Raw genomic sequence first — 19,328 nt, forward strand, 5'->3', positions numbered from 1 at the left:
GATTTTGTCTTGAAAAAGCAGTCCTTGGTTGTCCTAGTTGGTAACAGCAGGTGGCGAGAAAACCATATGCTAAGAAATGCAGTCCTGAAACAGCAGCCTCCTGTATTGTCCTACTCAACTCACTCACATTTAGCAGGCTGCAGGTTGTCCACATGGGGGAGCTGTGAAGTCACCAGCTCAACAAATAAAAAAAACCCTTTCACAATATCACTAAAATGTTAAATGATTAAAAATGTACAATCTTACAATAATTTATTGTTTTTTTAGTCAAAGTCTATGGTATTTGATTTAATGTATAATTAAAAACTAAGGTATGATCGGCCGCATGGAAAATATAGTCACTGGTACAACCTCAACACAACAAACATAATAAGACCTGTGATTTCCAAGTTAATTGCATGAATGAGGTTATAAAATAGCTTCCTCAGTGATGGCGTGGGTTGTGTCTGATGCAACATGGCTCCACATGGTGAGGAACTGTAAGGGAGAAGAATAAGAGACTGAATAATGATGGAAGTGCATTAGTTAGAGTTTAAGCAAGGTTTCAAAAAGTCTAAAACTTAATCATCTGAATTTTTGTCTTAAAAAGTCTTGAATACATACAAATATTACGTAGTAGATTAAATGTTTAAGTAGGTCTTATGTTCATGTTATTTTAATGGTACTTCCATCACGCTTTAAAGTAGTTTTTCATTTTAAGATAATTGTTTGCATAGTTTGTAATGTCTGTGTGTTAAAGGTATTAGTAATAGAGATATGAGCACGCTGTAATAAAAGTAAAAACAAGTCAATGGAACTGAAATGCACTCGGCTTGACTGTGGGAAAGATTGTAGACACCTACTGTCTCTGTCTGTAGTTTGAGAGATGAACTGGCATTTTAAGGGTTTTTCCACTTGGCTACTTTACCTTATCTTCAATTATGGGGAAATGTAAATAATTCTGGCAATGTGATATTTCTTCTTTTCTGTTGTAGGCTAAGTGACATATATACATTGCTTTTCAAAGGGTCTTTAAAAGTCTTAAATGTATCCTGTTGAAACCTGCAGAAACCCTGAGTAAGTTACTGAACATGAGCAGAAACACAGGTGTGACAGTGTGTAGGAGGCACAGGAAGAAGCATGTGACCAGTTTTTGACTTTGCATGAATTCAGCCTCTACAGACGGCTTCAAATAAGAAATGTATTCATCACAAAATGGAAAAAAAACAGCAAGTTTCAACTTTGCCAAAGAAATTAAAAAGGAGCCAGATGAATGTTGGCAGCACATTCTTATTTGGATCAGGTTCAGTGTGATTGACGTGGAGCCGGCACCACCACATTGACTGCACAGAAAATACTTCCCCAAAGACAAACATTGTGTAGACATGTGCCTGTTAACACCATTCTGCATTTGATTGTCTGTCTCAGAGAACTTCCAAGCAGATCTGGCCAACATCACCTGTGAGATCGCCATCAAGCAGAAGCTGATCGACGAGCTGGAGAACAGCCAGCGGCGTCTTCACACGCTCAAGCAGCAGTACGAGCAAAAGCTGATGATGCTGCAGTGCAAGATCAAGGACACGCAGCTGGAGAGGGACCGTGTCCTCCAAAACATGAGTAAGACAACTCTGCCAGAAGGGGGAGTCATGTATCAGTGGAAGAGCAGTGTACTTCATTTATCCATCATGCTCAGGCAGTTTTGATAAAAATCTGTTTGGTTTTTAATATTGCTGCCTTTTTCAAGTATATTTGAGTTCTTACTTGTGGGACTTTGGAAGAAATGATATCTTATACCACACGTTCGATCTCAGATTTTGTTCTTTTGTAATCAAAGACACTGCCGACACAGAATCCTTTAAATCCAGTTTTAAATGTTATCTACTGATGACAGTAACTTTCACATTTGTCAGCACTGATGCATCAAAGCTTTGTATGATGCAGTTTTTTAAATGACACAAGACTTTCTGTCAAATACAGATAAAAGTTTCTGAACAGATCAACCATTAGAGATAAATGCTTCTGAAACTCCTCTAAGTGAAAGTATTTGAGTCATGTACGATTTTAAAACGGTTTTCAATTATTTTTTGTTTGTGTGTCGCATACTTCAGGTTCTGTAGAGAGCGGCACGGAGGACAAGTCTCGTAAAATTAAGGTTGAATATGAGAAGAAGCTGAGCGTCATGAACAAGGAACTCCAGAAGCTCCAGTCTGCTCAGAAAGAACACGCCCGCCTGCTGAAGAACCAATCACAGTACGAGAGGCAGCTGAAGAAGCTTCAGATGGATGTGGCGGAAATGAAGAAGACAAAGGTATGATGTGTTTGATCATGGTAACTTTGTGCCGTAATGCATCTTTTTCTAGAGTTGACTTCGGAAGCTTTGTTTAACAACACAAATTGCTCAAAATCTAGGAATTCAACGTCAAAGGAAGAAGAAGAAAAAGTAAATCCAACATCTTTTATCGATATTTGTGTTTAAAATTTGAATGTTTGTGATATGATTACACCAGGTCCGTCTCATGAAGCAGATGAAGGAGCAGCAGGAGAAAAATAGGATGAATGAATCTCGCAGAAACCGTGAAATTGCCACCTTGAAGAAAGACCAACGCAAGCAAGAGGTAGGTTACAGGCTGGTCCTCGACAGCCTCTTTAGCTTCAGCTGGCCATTACTATTCTTTTGTTGATACTGTATTTATTTTCCTGCTCAGCATCAACTGAAGTTACTGGAGGCTCAGAAGAGGCAGCAGGAGCTCATTCTGAGGAGAAAGACTGAGGAGGTGAGCAGCTTTATACACTTTCATCTCAACTTCACAGGATTTGTTTTTTTATGATTGAGAAAATCTTCTACTGCTCCTGCACAGGTACTGCTGCCTCACAAGTAGTTTCACTTCATGCCTGTAAAAACAGATCTTTGTATGCATCTGTGCTAGCGATAGCCAGTGGCCACAGGCTTATGTTTTCAGGTTGTCCGTCCATCTCTTTCTTGAGAACACAACATGTCAAGAATGCTTTAAGGGAATTTCTTCAAATCAGTTTGAATCACAGATGAACTGATTAGAATTTGGTGGTTAAAGGTCAAAAGTCACGTAATCTCACAATCTTGTAAACATTCACCTAGAATTTGGTGTTCAAATGTCAAGGTCACTGTGACCTCACAAAACCTTTCCCTCCTAAACATGTTATTTGTATTAGAGTGAAACTGCACTGTAATTCTCTCTCTCTCTCTCTCTCTCTCTGTGTGTGTGTGTGTGTGTGTGTGTGTGTGTGTGTGTGTGTGTGTGTGTGTGTGTGTGTGTGTGTGTGTGTGTGTGTGTGTGTGTGTGTGTGTGTGTGTGTGTGTGTGTGTGTGTGTGTGTGTCAGGTGACTGCTCTGAGGAGGCAGGCCAGGCCTACCTCTGGTAAGGTCATCAGGAAAGAACCAATCCAGGACTCCTCCTACAGACCCCCATCTGGACGCATGTACTCCTCCAGCGTCACTGGTCCCAACGGAAACCGGTCAGTCTATATGTGTCGTAGTGCACATTGTTTCCAGAAAGACAGCTACTGAATATATGGCGAAAATACTCCCGCTCTTATTCTTACAACATTAAATACTGTGTTCATATGTAAGACACTCAAAATCTTAGAAATCATAAGTAATATCCTCTTAAATCTACCATAAATTTGTCCTTTCTCATGGCTTTTTTATGTTGTGTTTTGAATTGATTTTCTAATATAATTCTGCACCAGGAATCAATGTAGTCTCCTTATCAACCACCTTAGAAACTTGTTTATTAGCTTGTTTACAACCTCTCAGATTTGCGTAGATGTTTTAAAATGAATCAATAACATTATTGATCCATACTCTGTGTGCAGTTTTTCCTACAGGCGTACAGTCGGTATTTACTCCACCAGAGTGGCTCGTAATAAATGGCAGTCCCTGGAGCGGCGAGTCTGTGATGTCATCATGCAGAGGATGACCATCTCCAACATGGAGGCTGACATGAACCGCCTCCTCAAGGTAAAGTTCTGCACATTTACATGGATGGTTGGTTACTAGGATTTCTATCAAGTGCAAAACTGCCAAAGTTCTTCAAGCAGCGTAAAGACCCAGAGGTCTGCTGCTGGGTCTCCCAGCAGAGGGTTTATCTGTTGTCCTAAGGGGTTTCTTTCTTGAATGGGAAATCAAAGGTGACATGTTAAATAATCCTCAATAATGATTGGCTTTATTATTGGCTATATTTAATTTCATGTATTCACTTTATTCACTGTTAATTCAGAGATCAGTGAAGTTAGGATCAGGACTCAGAACCCCGAACTGGAGAATCAGTTGTCACCGCCATTGTTGTGAACTCACACTCACTATTATGTTGATGTGTCCCAGCCGTGGCCGCAACCCTGGTCACCTTTTTTCTTCTAAGTGTATTAATATTGAACGTTCTGCAAGTCCAAAGTTCACCAAATTCAACTTTGCACTTCATTGAGCCCCTAACAATGCACATGCCAAGTATGAAGTTGATAAGATAAATTGTTCTGGAAATATTTGTTCCATATACAGACAGACAGAGATTTGTGGAAAGATAAGTCGACAGATGTCTGTTTTCTAATTTGTTATTAATAAAAAAATACAAAATAGACTTGCATTTTAAATGTGTTCCATTTAAATTAAAATAGAAATGAGATTAAATTAAATTAGGTTTAAATAACCTAAAAGTTGGGGGGGAAAATCCGCTAAATCCCAAAACATTGTGCCAGGGGGCAATATTTCCTTCCCTGTGGTTTTTCTTCAGGCTGAATCTTACAAAACACTAAAAGTCTGTGCAGGTTTTTGTTGTTTTTTTGTTACTAAAGTCTATATTTAAATTCCATGTCATGTCACTGACTCCTCATCACCATCATTATCTGGCTGTGTTTATAGCAAAGGGAGGAGCTGACCAAACGTAAGGAGAAGGTCATCAGGAAGAGGGAGAGGCTGGTGAGGGAGGAGCCAGAGGCAGAGAAGACACTGCCCCCCCTCAATGAAGAAGTGGACGCCCTGACGGCCAACATCGACTACATCAATGACAGCATCGCAGACTGTCAGGCCAACATTATGCAGATGGAGGAAGCCAAGGTGAGAAAGCCTGATGAGTAGATCACAGTTGGGTACGAACAGTTTATTTAGCTATACTGTTTGATCAAATAGATGAATCAAGTCAAATCAGTAGAGAAAGTGAATTAGCTTTATCTTATAATCAGCTTATTTTGTCCTCTTAATAAGAACCGAGAAATGCTGGACCAGAACCCGGACGGGAGACACAGACTCCATTGGCTTCTCTGGTCCAATTGGTTGTTACACATAATGTTAAACAGACCAGGGAGCTGTGGTAATAAATAGATGTGGTAAATTTACCCTATGGTTCAGGTTGACCTGTGAACTACTGCTGACATTTATTACAGTTATACAAATGACCATTACTGGTGTTTGTTTCCAGGAGGAATGTGACACAGCGGATGTCGCTGCTGTGATTGGCTCTTGTACCCTTGTAGAGGCTCGTTTCCTCCTCGATCACTTCATCTCAATGGCCATAAATAAGGTACGAGCACTAATAATGATCAGGTGTCCAAGTCTGTTCCTTCACATATCACCGACCTACTCTATACATACCTGTGACAAAAGGCATTACTATCTGTGCATTTGGATGCATTACAACAAACAAGAATAAAGAAAGCCTGTGGAGAGTAACGGCAACTTTGCTGCCAGATGGGACGACCAAAAGAACGATTACGTTTTTCAAACTTTTACAAAACTTAATCTACTTCAACTTCTTCCAACTCTTGGACATTAACAATATAATGACATAAATTTTTGTCCGCAAAGGAGATTATGTTTTCATCCCTGTCAGGATTATGCAAAAACTTGTGGATGGATTTCAACAAAACTTGGTAGAAGGATGCAATATGGGGCAGGGAGGGACCCCTTAAATTTTTGTGTAGATCCGAATTGGGGTGGGAGGGGTTTTGATGAAAAATGCAGGCACATGCACAAATTTATCTATAAGTGTGTGAAATTTGTTGAGGCGTGATTGGATTTAATGGGACTGTTTGGCCTTGGCAGAGGTTTGTGCTCTACTGAGTGACAAATGTGAAGCTCATTTTAAGTGTTTTTTAAGATTTTTAAGTTGTTTTGTAACTAGAGTAAAAGTACAGTAGAATATTAATATCTACATGATGATTACCATGTATTATCTCTCAAATCCAACCAGAAGTGTCTTGTACAGACAAGTTGTAGGTGTGACTTTTAATCGCACAGCGAACACAAACACTATTTAATGTGAGTTCTGACGTGTCCAGGGTCTGCAGGCGGCTCAGAAGGAGTCCCAGGTGAAGGTGATGGAGGGCAGGCTGAAGCAGACGGAGATCACCAGCGCTACACAGAACCAGCTGCTCTTTCACATGCTGAAGGAGAAAGCCGAGTTCAACCCAGAGTTGGACGCCCTGCTGGGGAACGCCCTGCAAGGTAAAAAATGTCACATGTTTGGGTTGAGGGAGAGTTACTGATCAGCTGCATGACAGGGACTATTGAGATGCTCTTGCCTGTTGCCTTCTGCTGAATAGAAGCTGAATTTATTATCATATACAATCATTCTGAATGAATTCCACCTCAATGGTATGGCATTAACATTCAATATTAAGTATTGACTCTCTTTTTTTCAGCCTCTGTTCAGTAGGATGCTTTGTTTACAGTAGATGCACTTTATTCTTTTTTTGTTTTATCTTTTTATTTATTTAGAATTTTGGGGGAATGTGTTTTTGATTTGTGCATTGCCTTTTTTCTGTTCCCCCATGTTTTCTTTTTTTTTTTCTTTTGTTTTGTTATCTTATATTTTCACAGAGCTAGGTAACATTCCAGCTGGTAAGTGAACTCATATTAGACTCTTACCTGTGTAATGGATGCATGGTTCCTTCCCTTTGCACTTTGAAAACTAACTTAACGCAACATGAGCAGGCGCATGAGGTGCAATGCAACCAGGCTTCCCTCCATCTGTCTGCCAGCCCTTCACTTCCCTTCATCTGGACACACTCTCCCTCCTCCTCCTTCTCCTTCTCCCAGCTCAACATGTGCTACAGCCTCCATGCTTTAGCACCCTGATAACCGCAGACCCTTCCACAGGAACCATACAACATCTTGTAGCTCTGTTGGACCCCTGTAGGTCAGCCGACCCGTTCAGGAGCAACGGACTAATGATTCCTCTCACTCCACCACCTTGTTGACTCATATCCAGTCTTTTACTTTTGCCTCAAGCCGCCCACATATCTCTCTTTATAACCATCTCCCACCTGACCGCTGTCTGACCTCTGACCTCTCACTTTTTCAATCCATCCGAGCTCAGTGAGGACCAAGTTTCTGTTGGTTGATAAAACAGCATGGCACTGTGCTGATATCATCTGCTTACCTTGACCATCTTTTCTACAGCCAGCTATTGGCCAGTTATTCATAATCACATGAAGAATATTGCTTCATCCTTTAGTGAAATAGAGAACAATTATAAATGAATCACTTGAAGGAACGATGTGCTTGCTTAGAACTGATAAAAGACATGTAGCAGTCACTCAGTCTTATTAGTCGAGAGGTTATTTTAGTATTCTAATGTTATTCATTGATCTGATTTGACAGAAAATGGGGATGATAGCAGCAGTGATGAGTCTGCACAGAGCCCTTCAGCAGAGGGAACGTAAGTATATAATGTTATCGTTATTCCATGTATCTAAGTATCTAAGTACTAAGTACTTTTATGTTTACTGATACTCACTTATGAGGCTCATGAAGACTTATTCCTTCCAGTACTTTATCATCAGACCTCATGAAACTGTGTGGCGAGACCAAAACAAGGAATAAGGTATTAAACTGTTTATTGTTCATTTTCTACATCAACCATTTTCTCCCCCGATTCTTTCTTTTCCTAATTTTCATGAATCTGTCCTGCACAGGCTCGTAGGAGGACCACTACTCAGATGGAGTTACTGTACGCAAACTCCGACTCTGCCCCCGACGCACCCACTGCGGACTTCTCCAGTCCGATGCTGCCGTTAGCTGAGGCACCAGATGGGGACATGGACACGTCAGGCTCATCAGTCAGGGACTACACCGCTCTCTCCCCTGGCTTTTCCTCTAAAATGGGCAGCATGTAAGTCCAGGCCCCGCACTCTTTGTCTAACACGTTTATCCTCACTTCCTGCATGTTTGATGTTGCTGCTTTATCCTGTGCTTTATTTAATTTTGTTTCAAATTATTCATGAGGCACCTTACATCAAATAACTAACTATACCTTCCTCCCACTGATGAGTCCTTTGAGGTGAAACCATGTAGAGAGGAACAAATCATAACATTTGCATGGCTTATTAGATACTGCTCCTGCATAAACTCTCCTTCTAATCCCTTATTACATCTGAATTACACACTGATAGCAAAAATACTAACCAGCTCTAACTGGTTGATGAAAGGCCGTGCTTCCAACCTGTGAGTGTACACTGACAGTCATCCATCAGCAGATAAAGTACCTCAATCATATTTTAGAGTAGCACAAAACCTACACAGTATCTTCAGTAGTTAAACATGAGCTTGGCGAAGAACCACCACTGTTTTGGGACTTTAAACATCAGGTAACTGTGTTTCTGTGTGTACTGCATGCTCATGCCCCTATAATTGTTGCCATTATTTGTTTGTTTGTTTTTCATCTTTCTGTTGTTTTATCATTATTTTTCTGTATACTCTCTTTGTGTTGTTTGTTGATGAATTGATGAAACTGAACATTCAGTTCTGGCTCCAGAACTTCGCCAGGGGTGGAAAAGCGAGCTCCGGAGCCTTCGCCGCTCTCTCGCAGGAAGACCTATGACAAGGCGAATGCAGCAGCCGACAGGGCAAAGGTCAAGGAGATCAAACAGTAAGAGCTGGCAGCCGACATTGTAGCTGCAAAGCCCAAAACAATAACTTCACTTTCGCCCCACTAATACTTCTTCTCTCAGTTTCCTGCTTTGAAGAAGCATGTGGCTTCGACTGAATCAGTGATGCTCAAAGCCTGGTGTGATAACCTCTGACCTTCCAAGTTCTACACTGAATTTAAAGTCTTATTTTTCCTGCCTTACTTGGCTCTTCTCCCAGACATAATAATTGGTCATGTTCTTTTTTCACTCCTGGTACTTTTGACTCAAATTCAGTGTTCAACTTGCTCATGAATCCGTCTGCTGCTGGTACTGATGATTGATATCATTTAACTAACTGAGAAAATCACTGTCCTTTCTCTCTCTTCATCTGATGAGAACATTATTGTGAGGGATAGACAATGTGCTGAGTGAAGTGTCTTTAAAAAAACTGGCTTTGTCTTTTGCAAAATTATCATATGACAACTGACATTTAAAAAAAAAAATTGTCCAATCACCCTTTCCACACATACACAGATAATATATGATTGTATAAAGATGATAAATTTATGTTATTTCTTTGTAATTGAAAACTTTTGTTGGCATGACGTGCACAAGGTTTACCACTGTGCTGTGTGCACATTAGCTGTTTGCCAACTTTAGAGACGCATGGTCAGTCTGTGAGTGCATGTGGTCAGTGTGAGTCCTGAATATCACTGCATTCATGTCATATGGCAAAAATAAATGATGCCATTTTCTTAACTTTAAATATGGATCTCATATTGTTATTTGTTGATAGTAGAAAATAGAGACAGACAGGAATAATGGCGGCAGAAGGATACAACAAATTCAAAGAGTCCCTGGCCAGACATGAAGCTGCTGTTGTGTTTAGACCACCATGCTACCAGAGCACCCCACAGATTGATGCCTTTAGGCGACTACATGACATTTACTCTGCCACCACCCTCAGGCTAAATGCCACATTTTTAATGGATGAGAATCTAAATAGCTTTATTTTTCTTAACATAAGCTCGGCTATTAGTAGATTTAAGCAGCAAGATGCGAAATGCGGCATGCGAGTATTATTTATACGTTTTACTATTATTTTCACATCAAACACTGTGTTCTGTACAGATTGTTTTCTCTTGATACTATGAATAGGCTCAAAACAAATGCTGCAGCTTGACAACATTAATGGAGGGTTTGTTCGATAGATTATTTGTAATTGGGCTTTATATTAGTGAAACCAGTCTTTTATATCTATGGGATATGATAAGATATTTTTAACAAAACTATTGTCAAATATTTTTGTGAGGCAGTAACCTCTGTTTGACAGAATGATATTGGCCTCAAATGTCCAACCTAACAAACCCAGTGAACCACATTGAGCAGGACACCACAGTGATGTCATGTGTACAGCTTCCGATTAGTTTGACCGCGTGAACACTTTACTGCCGCTCCCCTATGACATGAATGCAGCATATGCGCCTCCCTTCTGTCTTCATGCAGTCCTCCCACACTTTCAGCATCAGCGTGTAAACAGCTTAGCACACATTTTAATTATGCCGTAGCTTAATTGGCAGCCCTACTGTCTTCCTTCACAGCCCAGTCATCAGGAAACTGAGGAGCGGCCCACCACTTCCTCTCTCCCCTACCGCTCGTCCCAGTAACCACGTCCTCGTGTTTAGCAGTATGACAGGGTATCTGGGGCTTACGGAACGTGTCCTGCAGGATAAGTAAGAACCCGAGATAAGTAGAATTGACACTAGACCGCCAGAGAGTGAGATTAGAGCTGGGGAGAGATGCTCAGGATGAGTGAGGCCAATCCACTCCCAAATCTGTCAGTTTGTTAAATGCTGCCCAATTTGCATAGTTACAGTTAATCTTTCTTAATGTAGCTTTGAGGCATACATGTGAATCTGAAGAAGAACATACACATTTAGATTTTGCACCATATTATTATTATTATTGTTGTTGTTGTTGTTGTTGTTATTATTAACTTTCTTAGCATTTTGCAATTACCAAGTTCACACTGTATCAGTATCATTACCCGATTTATGTTGCCACAAAACAATCAGCCAGTAGTTTACTCTGTCCAGTAGTCCAGTATGTTGTTTGATGCAGTTTATAGAGCATATTTTGTAGAATTCAGACCATTCATTTATAGGAAAGAGGTTGAATATAGTGAAATAGATTTTAACAGTTAAGAAACTTTTGTTTGGGTGTCACCTGAAATCAGTGGCTCCATATAGGTAGAAAAGAGGCTAAACCACAGGAATGCCCCTTTATTATGTACTAACAGAATAAAGTTACATTATCAGTGTACTTTTATGAGGACGTTACAGGCTCAGAAAAAATAGGCTCTTCTTGAATTTAATGCAACACTATGCAACTTTGTACAGATTAATATAACAGCTTCAAAAATGAATTTGATGGTTCACTGACCTGGGATAGAGAGAATGTTTCTTCTTTCATTCCCACTCCTCACTCTGAATGTCTGTTCTTGCTCTATGGGGTTTGATCTTCTGTTACAAGTGTGTGAATGACTGTAAGAGTAATACTGAACTGTAGAGCAGTTAAAACGATTTAGAGACTCATTAAAACTCATTAGAAACCAGCGTTTATCTCCAATATTCCGTGGGGAAAGTTTTAAAATATATACGAATTCTTCCTTTCCTAATTTCAGAATGAATCACTACGTGTGGCTGCAGAGGGCACTGTTGCTCAGTAAAAGTTGCATAGTTTTGCTTTAACTTGAGGAATTTTTACTGAACTTGATGGGAATAGGATGAAGTTAGGGTTTTAATCAGCTAGTAGCTATATACGATATTCTCTTCCACTCCAGGATGGATCGATGCCTCCACCTGTGCTCCAGCCACATTGTCCATGCTGTTTCATGTCCTTGCTCCGACTCACCCAAGTACAATTTTTTTTTATTCGTCCTCTAAGATCCTCTAAGATCCTGTAAGATTTCACTTTTCACCTTTGGTGTCCGGGGCACAGGTGAATCTGAAACACAGACACACATGGTTTGAGGTTCACACTGTCTGGTGACCAGAGCCTTCCAGGCCCCCCCCCCCCCTCACTATACTGTGGTGTCCTTGCACACACAACCAGACACAACCAGTTAATGTGGTTAGAAACAATGACTGGATAACCTGGGATATCTGGGATCAATAGATGACAATAAACCCAGAAAGTGTAATCCTGTTAAGCTTATTACTGCTATCGAATCAGAACCCTCGGTGATCCTCTCTGTTTGTTAGTCTTTTTTACGTTGCAGCTGAGCTTTTATTTTTCACACTGCAGGCCTTTTGAACTTCATTCATCGGCAACTTGTGAATATTGACGTGTGGATCTGTGGTGCGCTCCTGCCACGTCACTGATACTAATAGATACAACTGTTAGAGAGCAGTCATTGTACAATAACACTATCAGCTGCCAGTTTGTCAACATGAGCAGCCAATTAGTGATCGATCAAGGTTCCTGTGATGCTATTGAACTTGTGGGCCCTGAGGATGCAACACTGCTGCTTTCCAATGATCGTCTGTCATTGTCTCCTCAGGTGTTTATCTATTTATGCTGGAGAAGCATTTAGATGTCAGGGGTATTTTGGGTGATTTTCTTGAGCTTGGTGACTGTTCACAGTTGTCTCTTTACTTTTCTTTGGACTGTTATTGTCATCTTTCTCTTTCTATTTTTGATTTACAGCTTCATGCTAATCAGCCATGAAAGCTGCATGCTGCTCCATGACTCTGGTTGTGTGGATGGGATTTACACCTCTCCTGATAAACTTATTTTAAATGTTGCACCTGTTGATGTGTTTGTGTGTATGTGTGTTTGTGTGTGTGTGTGTGTGTGTGTATCTGTATGTGTGCATATTTTCCAGGGGCGTCATTAACCCGGTGCCGTCCACTAAGAGTAGCCGGTCAGCCACGTTGCAGTGTGTCCACGTGGCGGAGGGACACAGTAAAGCTGTTCTCTGTGTCGACTGCACCGATGACCTTCTCTTCACTGGATCCAAAGGTTAAACACAGTCCTCCCTCCCTCCCTCCCTCCTTCCTTCTCCTCCCTCCTTCACTCTAATGGGTCTGTCTCTCATCATCAGTATTAGATGCGTGTCTCCCTGTAACAGCTCTGTTCATTTATTACACTTTGACATGCTTTTATATAAGAGCAAATACATCCTGACAGGGATTAATTAAGATTGTCATATGCACAATATGTGGATAAATGAGGGGATGCAATAAAGGAACAGGCACATACAGTAAAAATTGAAAGGCTTGTTAAACTTAATATATTGAGGTAAATGCACTCAGCTGGACTCTAGCTCTCATTTATGTCCACACAGCCACTTCTTTTAACAGGTAAATTAGCCGTTCTTTCTATGTTCTGCATCTGTTTCTTATTATAATGTTGAATATGTTGTACAGTCCGCTGCAAGATTTAAGCTCCCTGTATTTCTAATAATGTAACAAATGCCACTGGAGATGACGAACTGTGTCTCCTCCTGCAGACCGGACATGTAAGGTGTGGAACCTGGTGACAGGTCAGGAGATAATGTCCCTGGCCGGTCACCCCAACAACGTGGTGTCGGTCCGCTACAGCTCCAGTTTGGTCTTCACCGTCTCGACTTCCTACATCAAAGTCTGGGACATCCGCGACTCGGCCAAGTGCATTCGTACGCTGACGTGAGTGTGACTGTCGTAACGGATTGTACGCTGCAGTCTGAAATGCCTAAGGTTCATTTTTGAATCCTAGAATAAGATTTTAGATGTAATAAGTTCATGAGTGTGCTGCAAAGCTTTCTGTGAAAGAGTCAACACTACATCTGAAAATCAGTTTTTAACGATTTCATCAGGACATCAGGTAAAAGATCAATCTTGAAAAGCTGTCTGATTGAATGTGAGAAGGTTTTTCCCAGATCATCTGTTGCATATTCGTACAAATTGTATCCATGTGTCTACAGGTCGTCCGGTCAAGTTAATGTTGGGGAAGTCTGCGCGTCTAACACCAGCCGAACTGTCACCATCCCAGCAGGAGAGAACCAGATCAACCAGATCGCCCTCAACCCCAACGGGACGGTTCTGTACACCGCCGCCGGAAACTCCGTCAGAGTCTGGGATCTGAGAAGGTCAGCAAAGAGAATAAGTACAATGTCGTCACAATTTACAAAAAAATCCTTCCAAAATGCAGCTGCATGCCTTTTAAAGTATTGCGAGAATTCCTGTGTACATTTAAGTTTTTTCCAACTTTTTCCAATAACTATAATAATTATTTAATCTTAAATTGATCACTTTTTTAGTCAAAATCTAATAAGCCAATAGGAAGCAACATTTTAGATGAATTTGTGTGTATCTGCAGTGATGTGTATATAAACCTGGACTTACATGAACCCTGCGTGTGTTTATCATCCCCACCTTTTCATCCTCATTTCCTTTCCTCTTCATCAGTTTCAAAAGCAATACACACACACACACACACACACACACACACACACACACACACACACACACACACACACACACACGCACACTGTGAGGAAACATGAAGCAGAGTTTCTCTTTGCTGCACTCTTGGAAGACTCGATATGAAAACCTGTCAGGTATCCAAACCATATCTGTCATCCATCATTGGCAGCAAGCTGGTGTTTTGATGAATTGCTTCTAAGCAAATTCAAACCAGTGATAACAGGCAGTCTGGACGGTTAATGTAACTTTGGATCAATATGACCTGAAGGAACGCATTGTAGTTTAAGCTTACATTAAAAAATGCAACTTTATTCAACACTTTGTTTACCCACATGTAACTTTTTAATACTAGTGCATTATTATTTCAGTAAAAGTCTACTTTCCTGGGATATAAATTGTTGATAAACTCTTTACTCTGTCAGATTTGCTTCCACTGGGAAACTTTGTGGTCACCTCGGCCCAGTGATGTGTCTGACTGTGGATCAGTCTGGAAGTAACCAAGACCTGGTGATCACCGGCTCCAAAGATCATTACATTAAGGTGTGATTCCTTTGTCTTTACCCTGTGAGCCCATTCACAAGTTCAATAAAAGGAACTAGTAAATAAAGATATTCTGTAAAATATATATATATATATAAAGTATTTTCAGGATGTATATCCACCATTAACATTTGGCGTCCTACCCATTGCAGCTGTTCGATGTGACGGAGGGCTCTCTGGGGAGCATCAGCCCTACACACAACTTTGAACCGCCACATTACGATGGAATCGAGTCACTGGTGGTGCAGGGGGACATTCTCTTCAGCGGCTCCCGAGACAACGGCATCAAGAAGTGGGACCTGGACCGCAAAGACCTGCTGCAGGTACTGGATGATTCAAAGGGTTCATTTAGAAATAGAATTTCTCCCACGTATCTTTCACTTTTTACTCTGTGTACCTGTCACTCAGAATCTGTTACGTGTGAAAGCAACCTTCATGCAATGTGCATGTGCACTCCTGCTACTGCCATAGATTGAATACATTTTGTGGGAAATGCTGCATAGAAACAATTCCTGGATCCACTCCAAAATTTGGTAATTCTCACCCCTCCACAAAATGTAATGGAAACCAGTTCAGTAGTTCTTGTATAATCCTGCTAACTAAGAAACCCAGCTGAAAACAAGCTCCTTGGCAGAGGACATAAAACGAATCGTAAAAGTAATCCCCCACATTAGATATACATGTATGTCTTGTGTGTAGCTCATCAGGAAATGCATTTTATTGTAATTTCTTCATAACTTAGTCACACAGTGACTTGGTTCAATGGATGCCAACACTTACCATCACCTGCGTCATGCACCTTCATGTTCTTTTTTTTCTCTTTTCAAATATTTCCAGCCTGGTATATTTGTAAATTTTGTGATTTAAATCTACTGAAAATAAGAATTCTAATGTCTCATAATGACTGACATGCTACTGTAAAAGCTATTCTATTATAAATGGACCAAATCACATGTGAAACACAGATTCTATTGCACGTGTTAACCCTAAAATGTTTTTCTCTCCATCAGCAAGTCCCCAATGCTCATCGGGATTGGGTCTGTGCACTGGGCGTTGTCCCCGGCTCCCCGGCCCTGCTCAGCGGCTGCAGAGGTGGGGTGCTCAAGCTGTGGCACACAGACACACTAGGGACCCTGGGGGAGCTCAAGGGTCACGAAAGCCCCATCAACGGCATCTCTACCAACAGCAGCCACCTGTTCACTGCCTCAGAGTGAGTCTTTCTCTCACACACACACACACACACACACACACACACACACACACACACACACACACACACACACACACACACACACACACACACACAACCTTCATATGTCTCCACGTTTTAAGTACATTTTCTGAACTTCCCTATACAGTATATGCAAAACATATTCTGGATCTGGTCGATCCCACAGAGCCACAGACCCTCTACTTGCCACTTTACCACTTTGGTGAAGCTGCCTTCTGCAGTTCTGGATATCTTTCCTGATCTGATGACACATCAACTGAAGCTCACAGATCTTTGCTGTGTCGCAGCTGATGTATTTCCAGACTCATAGGCTGTTAATGCACAAGTGGATTAACAATGAAAAATGTAGTTGTTTTGCAGACCACTTTTTACTCCTACTCCACACACTTATCGCTGCTTTTCCATGTTCATGATTTATTTATTCAGCTGAGTGGACACAGCGATTTTCCGACAGTGGGCCACACTGGCTGCATTAGCGTAACAGCTGCTCCAGTGGATCTGCTGCGTGTCACGTTTTTCTGCTGTTCAAACAGGCAGCGTGTTGTGCTGTGTGTCTGCATCAGAGCTGCAATGTGAGGTTTCTGGTATGATCACTGTATTACCTTGAATAAAAGTACAGCTATATAAGCAACTAATTGCCAGGAAACTACGCTGTAAAACCTGCATCTTCCAGTACTGCGTTAAAACTAAAAATCTTGTTCAAACAAAACCTTGTTAAAACAGCAGAAACCCTGGAGTGCTTTTACTTTGAAAGGTGTACAGGAAGTGTAGCAAATATTTGTTTGTTGTGTGTTCAAACTGTGGTGAAAGATCATTTTCACTTTCTATTCTGCGGTGAACCGGCGAGACCTCGATTCTAAAGATGGATGTTGTAGAAACAAGTGGACTATTACTGATAGTCTACTGAATATTGAATGCCTTAATTTATGCTACATATTTTAAATTGTAAAGATTTACTTTATTTAGTGGAATACGTTGTTTTTGAATGACTGCATCTGAGCCACTCCTGTTTATCTTACGACCTAGTTTTGAAGACGTTTATTATGGCATAGAATTATTTTGAATATTATTTTATATTTATTATATTTTATTATAATTTTAAATGTCCACGTCTTCCTATCTTGCATTTTTAAGTTAAATTTCAGTTTGTTTTGGAAACTGAATGCATGTGCACACAGTGCAGGCTGCATCCAAGCCGATCCTATGAGGATTCAGTGAAGTTATTTCTCAATGTTTAAAAGCAAACAGTGCTTAACAGCTTGTATTTTGGAATTTGCCTAGTTTTGAATATGTCACCTTATTAATTACAATCAATGTGCACTTTACATTGTCATTACCTCTCAATATCTTGTTTGAACGCAATAATAAAGTTACTCACTACATGAGTAGTTTTTCTGAGATACTTTTTTACTCTTACTCAAGTACTTATTTTAATGAGTACTTCTACTTGAGTCATTTTAATTATAAAGTAACAATACTTTTACTTGAGTACTGTTTCTGATTACTCTAAGCACCACTGCTACCCACGCGGTAAACTCAAAAACTAAATTAGGAGTATCAAACGATGGTGGCTCCTCCCCTTCTATGTAGCCAAGATACCATCTGTTAAAGGTGAGAAGTGTCCAACATGTTTTCAAACTTGTGAAAATCTGGAAGACACGTCGTCGACACCAATTTCTATGTGGTGAGAAACCTGGAGTACACACAAGAAAGAATATGTTTTGCAAGATGGATATTAGATATTACTTGTTGCAAGCTCTTTTTGTGCTCAACAACTATAATTGATTTGGGACAACAGGAGCCTGTTAGAATTAACACATTACACCAGTACTGTGTACAGTGTCTGATTGGAGACATAGTAATCCCTTTTAACAAGAATCAGCTACTACTCCCCTGTCATTGTTTGTTTCTAAAATAAGTGACATGTTCCTAAATCTGAATTGAAATATTTATATTCCATCATTCCATCATCATCTAAAGTAGTTTCTCACTACTAATACAAGCTTTCTTGTGTCTGTCTTTTCTACTTTGTTGCCTTTCCCTTTCTGATGCATCTACAACTGGCAGGCCACGTTTGAGACCTGCCTTCTTTCAGCAGCCCAAAAATTGGACAACTAAATAGCATATTATACACTCAATGATTTGTAAATAACCTGCATATACCTGCTAATTTGAGTGTAAAATAGTCAGGACATTGTTTCATCTGGGCAGTAAAAGTCTTGAGCTTGAGCAGTTCCTTAAATTCAATCAAATATCATATCAGTTCCCTAAATGTGCCTAACTGTTTTCCTCAAGATCCATGAATTATTATCTGAGGAATCAACAAAAATGTTAAAAAACGCCCTATCTCACAATGTTAAAGAATGTGAGACAATGATTCCTGGATTCGCCTCCTGATCTGGATCTGAGTGCACCTGCTTTATGATGTCCTTTACTTTTCTTTGACATTACTTTGTGTCTCTCTGTCACAGTGACCGGACTGTGAAGATCTGGCGTGCAAGCGGTGGACTGGACAGCACCTCAGAGGTGGTTGACAGTGTGGACGAGGTGGCAAGCAACTGAACAGAGCGCCACCTGCTGGCTTTGACTATGGAAGGACATCAACAGCATCCGGTGATGCTGCCTCCCTGCACTTTGACCCCTTACCTCTGAATCCCAATGCTCAGCCCTAAAACACACCTTCATTGCTATGTAACCTTTATGACTGCGCCAAGAGGAAACACTAACGTCAATAGCTGTTTTGTTACACTCTGTATTCTCAGAGGCTTCTGCTAATCACATTTACTTCACTGTATTGGAGTTTGAACGTTGTCCTTTCTCTTCTGCACTGTAGACAGTTCTCTGCCATGATAATAACTCACAAAATGCTTAAGAGTTTAACACAGCTCTGCATAAATCCAGTGCTGTGCCAGGAAAACCACACAACCACAGACACACAACTACCCAGGGGAAGGGTGGCAGTGTGCTGTGGTAGAAATAAACAGGAGGAAGAGAAGAAGGTGGCAGAGCTAACAGGTTGGTAGCTGGTCTTCACAACCCAGTTCTCCAGTGTCTTTAGATTGTTTCTCTGCACTTGAAGCAGGACCAATGTCCCCATGCTTTTTTTACCCCCACTACTATCAAAAGTGTCTTTACTTTGTGTGGAAACAACGAATCCCCTTAACGTCTCTTCCTAACTGGTTGTCTTTGCTGTCCTGCACTGCACTCGTGAACAGAACACACTTTACAGT

General features: G+C 40.7%; 1 protein-coding gene across 8 annotated transcripts in view; it reads left to right on the forward strand.

Annotated features, from left to right (window-relative positions):
• The window catches only part of kif21a (kinesin family member 21A), a 57,854-nt gene extending 38,795 nt beyond the window's left edge, over positions 1 to 19,059 (forward strand). For 2 of the 8 annotated variants that reach the window (XM_034587722.1, XM_034587725.1), the window contains 21 exons: positions 1,408 to 1,596; positions 2,088 to 2,287; positions 2,487 to 2,594; positions 2,685 to 2,753; positions 3,338 to 3,471; positions 3,832 to 3,976; positions 4,874 to 5,068; positions 5,430 to 5,531; positions 6,289 to 6,454; positions 6,830 to 6,850; positions 7,613 to 7,670; positions 7,781 to 7,835; positions 7,927 to 8,123; positions 8,754 to 8,879; positions 12,746 to 12,882; positions 13,373 to 13,547; positions 13,826 to 13,990; positions 14,750 to 14,867; positions 15,020 to 15,190; positions 15,878 to 16,077; positions 18,570 to 19,059. In XM_034587722.1, coding sequence (XP_034443613.1) covers positions 1,408 to 1,596; positions 2,088 to 2,287; positions 2,487 to 2,594; positions 2,685 to 2,753; positions 3,338 to 3,471; positions 3,832 to 3,976; positions 4,874 to 5,068; positions 5,430 to 5,531; positions 6,289 to 6,454; positions 6,830 to 6,850; positions 7,613 to 7,670; positions 7,781 to 7,835; positions 7,927 to 8,123; positions 8,754 to 8,879; positions 12,746 to 12,882; positions 13,373 to 13,547; positions 13,826 to 13,990; positions 14,750 to 14,867; positions 15,020 to 15,190; positions 15,878 to 16,077; positions 18,570 to 18,660 — 2,822 coding nt within the window. In that variant the 3' untranslated portion in view covers positions 18,661 to 19,059. The remainder of the gene's footprint in view (positions 1 to 1,407; positions 1,597 to 2,087; positions 2,288 to 2,486; positions 2,595 to 2,684; positions 2,754 to 3,337; positions 3,472 to 3,831; positions 3,977 to 4,873; positions 5,069 to 5,429; positions 5,532 to 6,288; positions 6,455 to 6,829; positions 6,851 to 7,612; positions 7,671 to 7,780; positions 7,836 to 7,926; positions 8,124 to 8,753; positions 8,880 to 12,745; positions 12,883 to 13,372; positions 13,548 to 13,825; positions 13,991 to 14,749; positions 14,868 to 15,019; positions 15,191 to 15,877; positions 16,078 to 18,569) is intronic. The other 6 variants (XM_034587723.1, XM_034587726.1, XM_034587724.1 and 3 more) reach the window with 3 other exon arrangements.
• The last annotated feature ends 269 nt before the right edge of the window (positions 19,060 to 19,328 follow it).

This window comes from Hippoglossus hippoglossus, chromosome 6 (assembly GCF_009819705.1).
Source record: "Hippoglossus hippoglossus isolate fHipHip1 chromosome 6, fHipHip1.pri, whole genome shotgun sequence".
Taxonomy (NCBI): domain Eukaryota; kingdom Metazoa; phylum Chordata; class Actinopteri; order Pleuronectiformes; family Pleuronectidae; genus Hippoglossus; species Hippoglossus hippoglossus.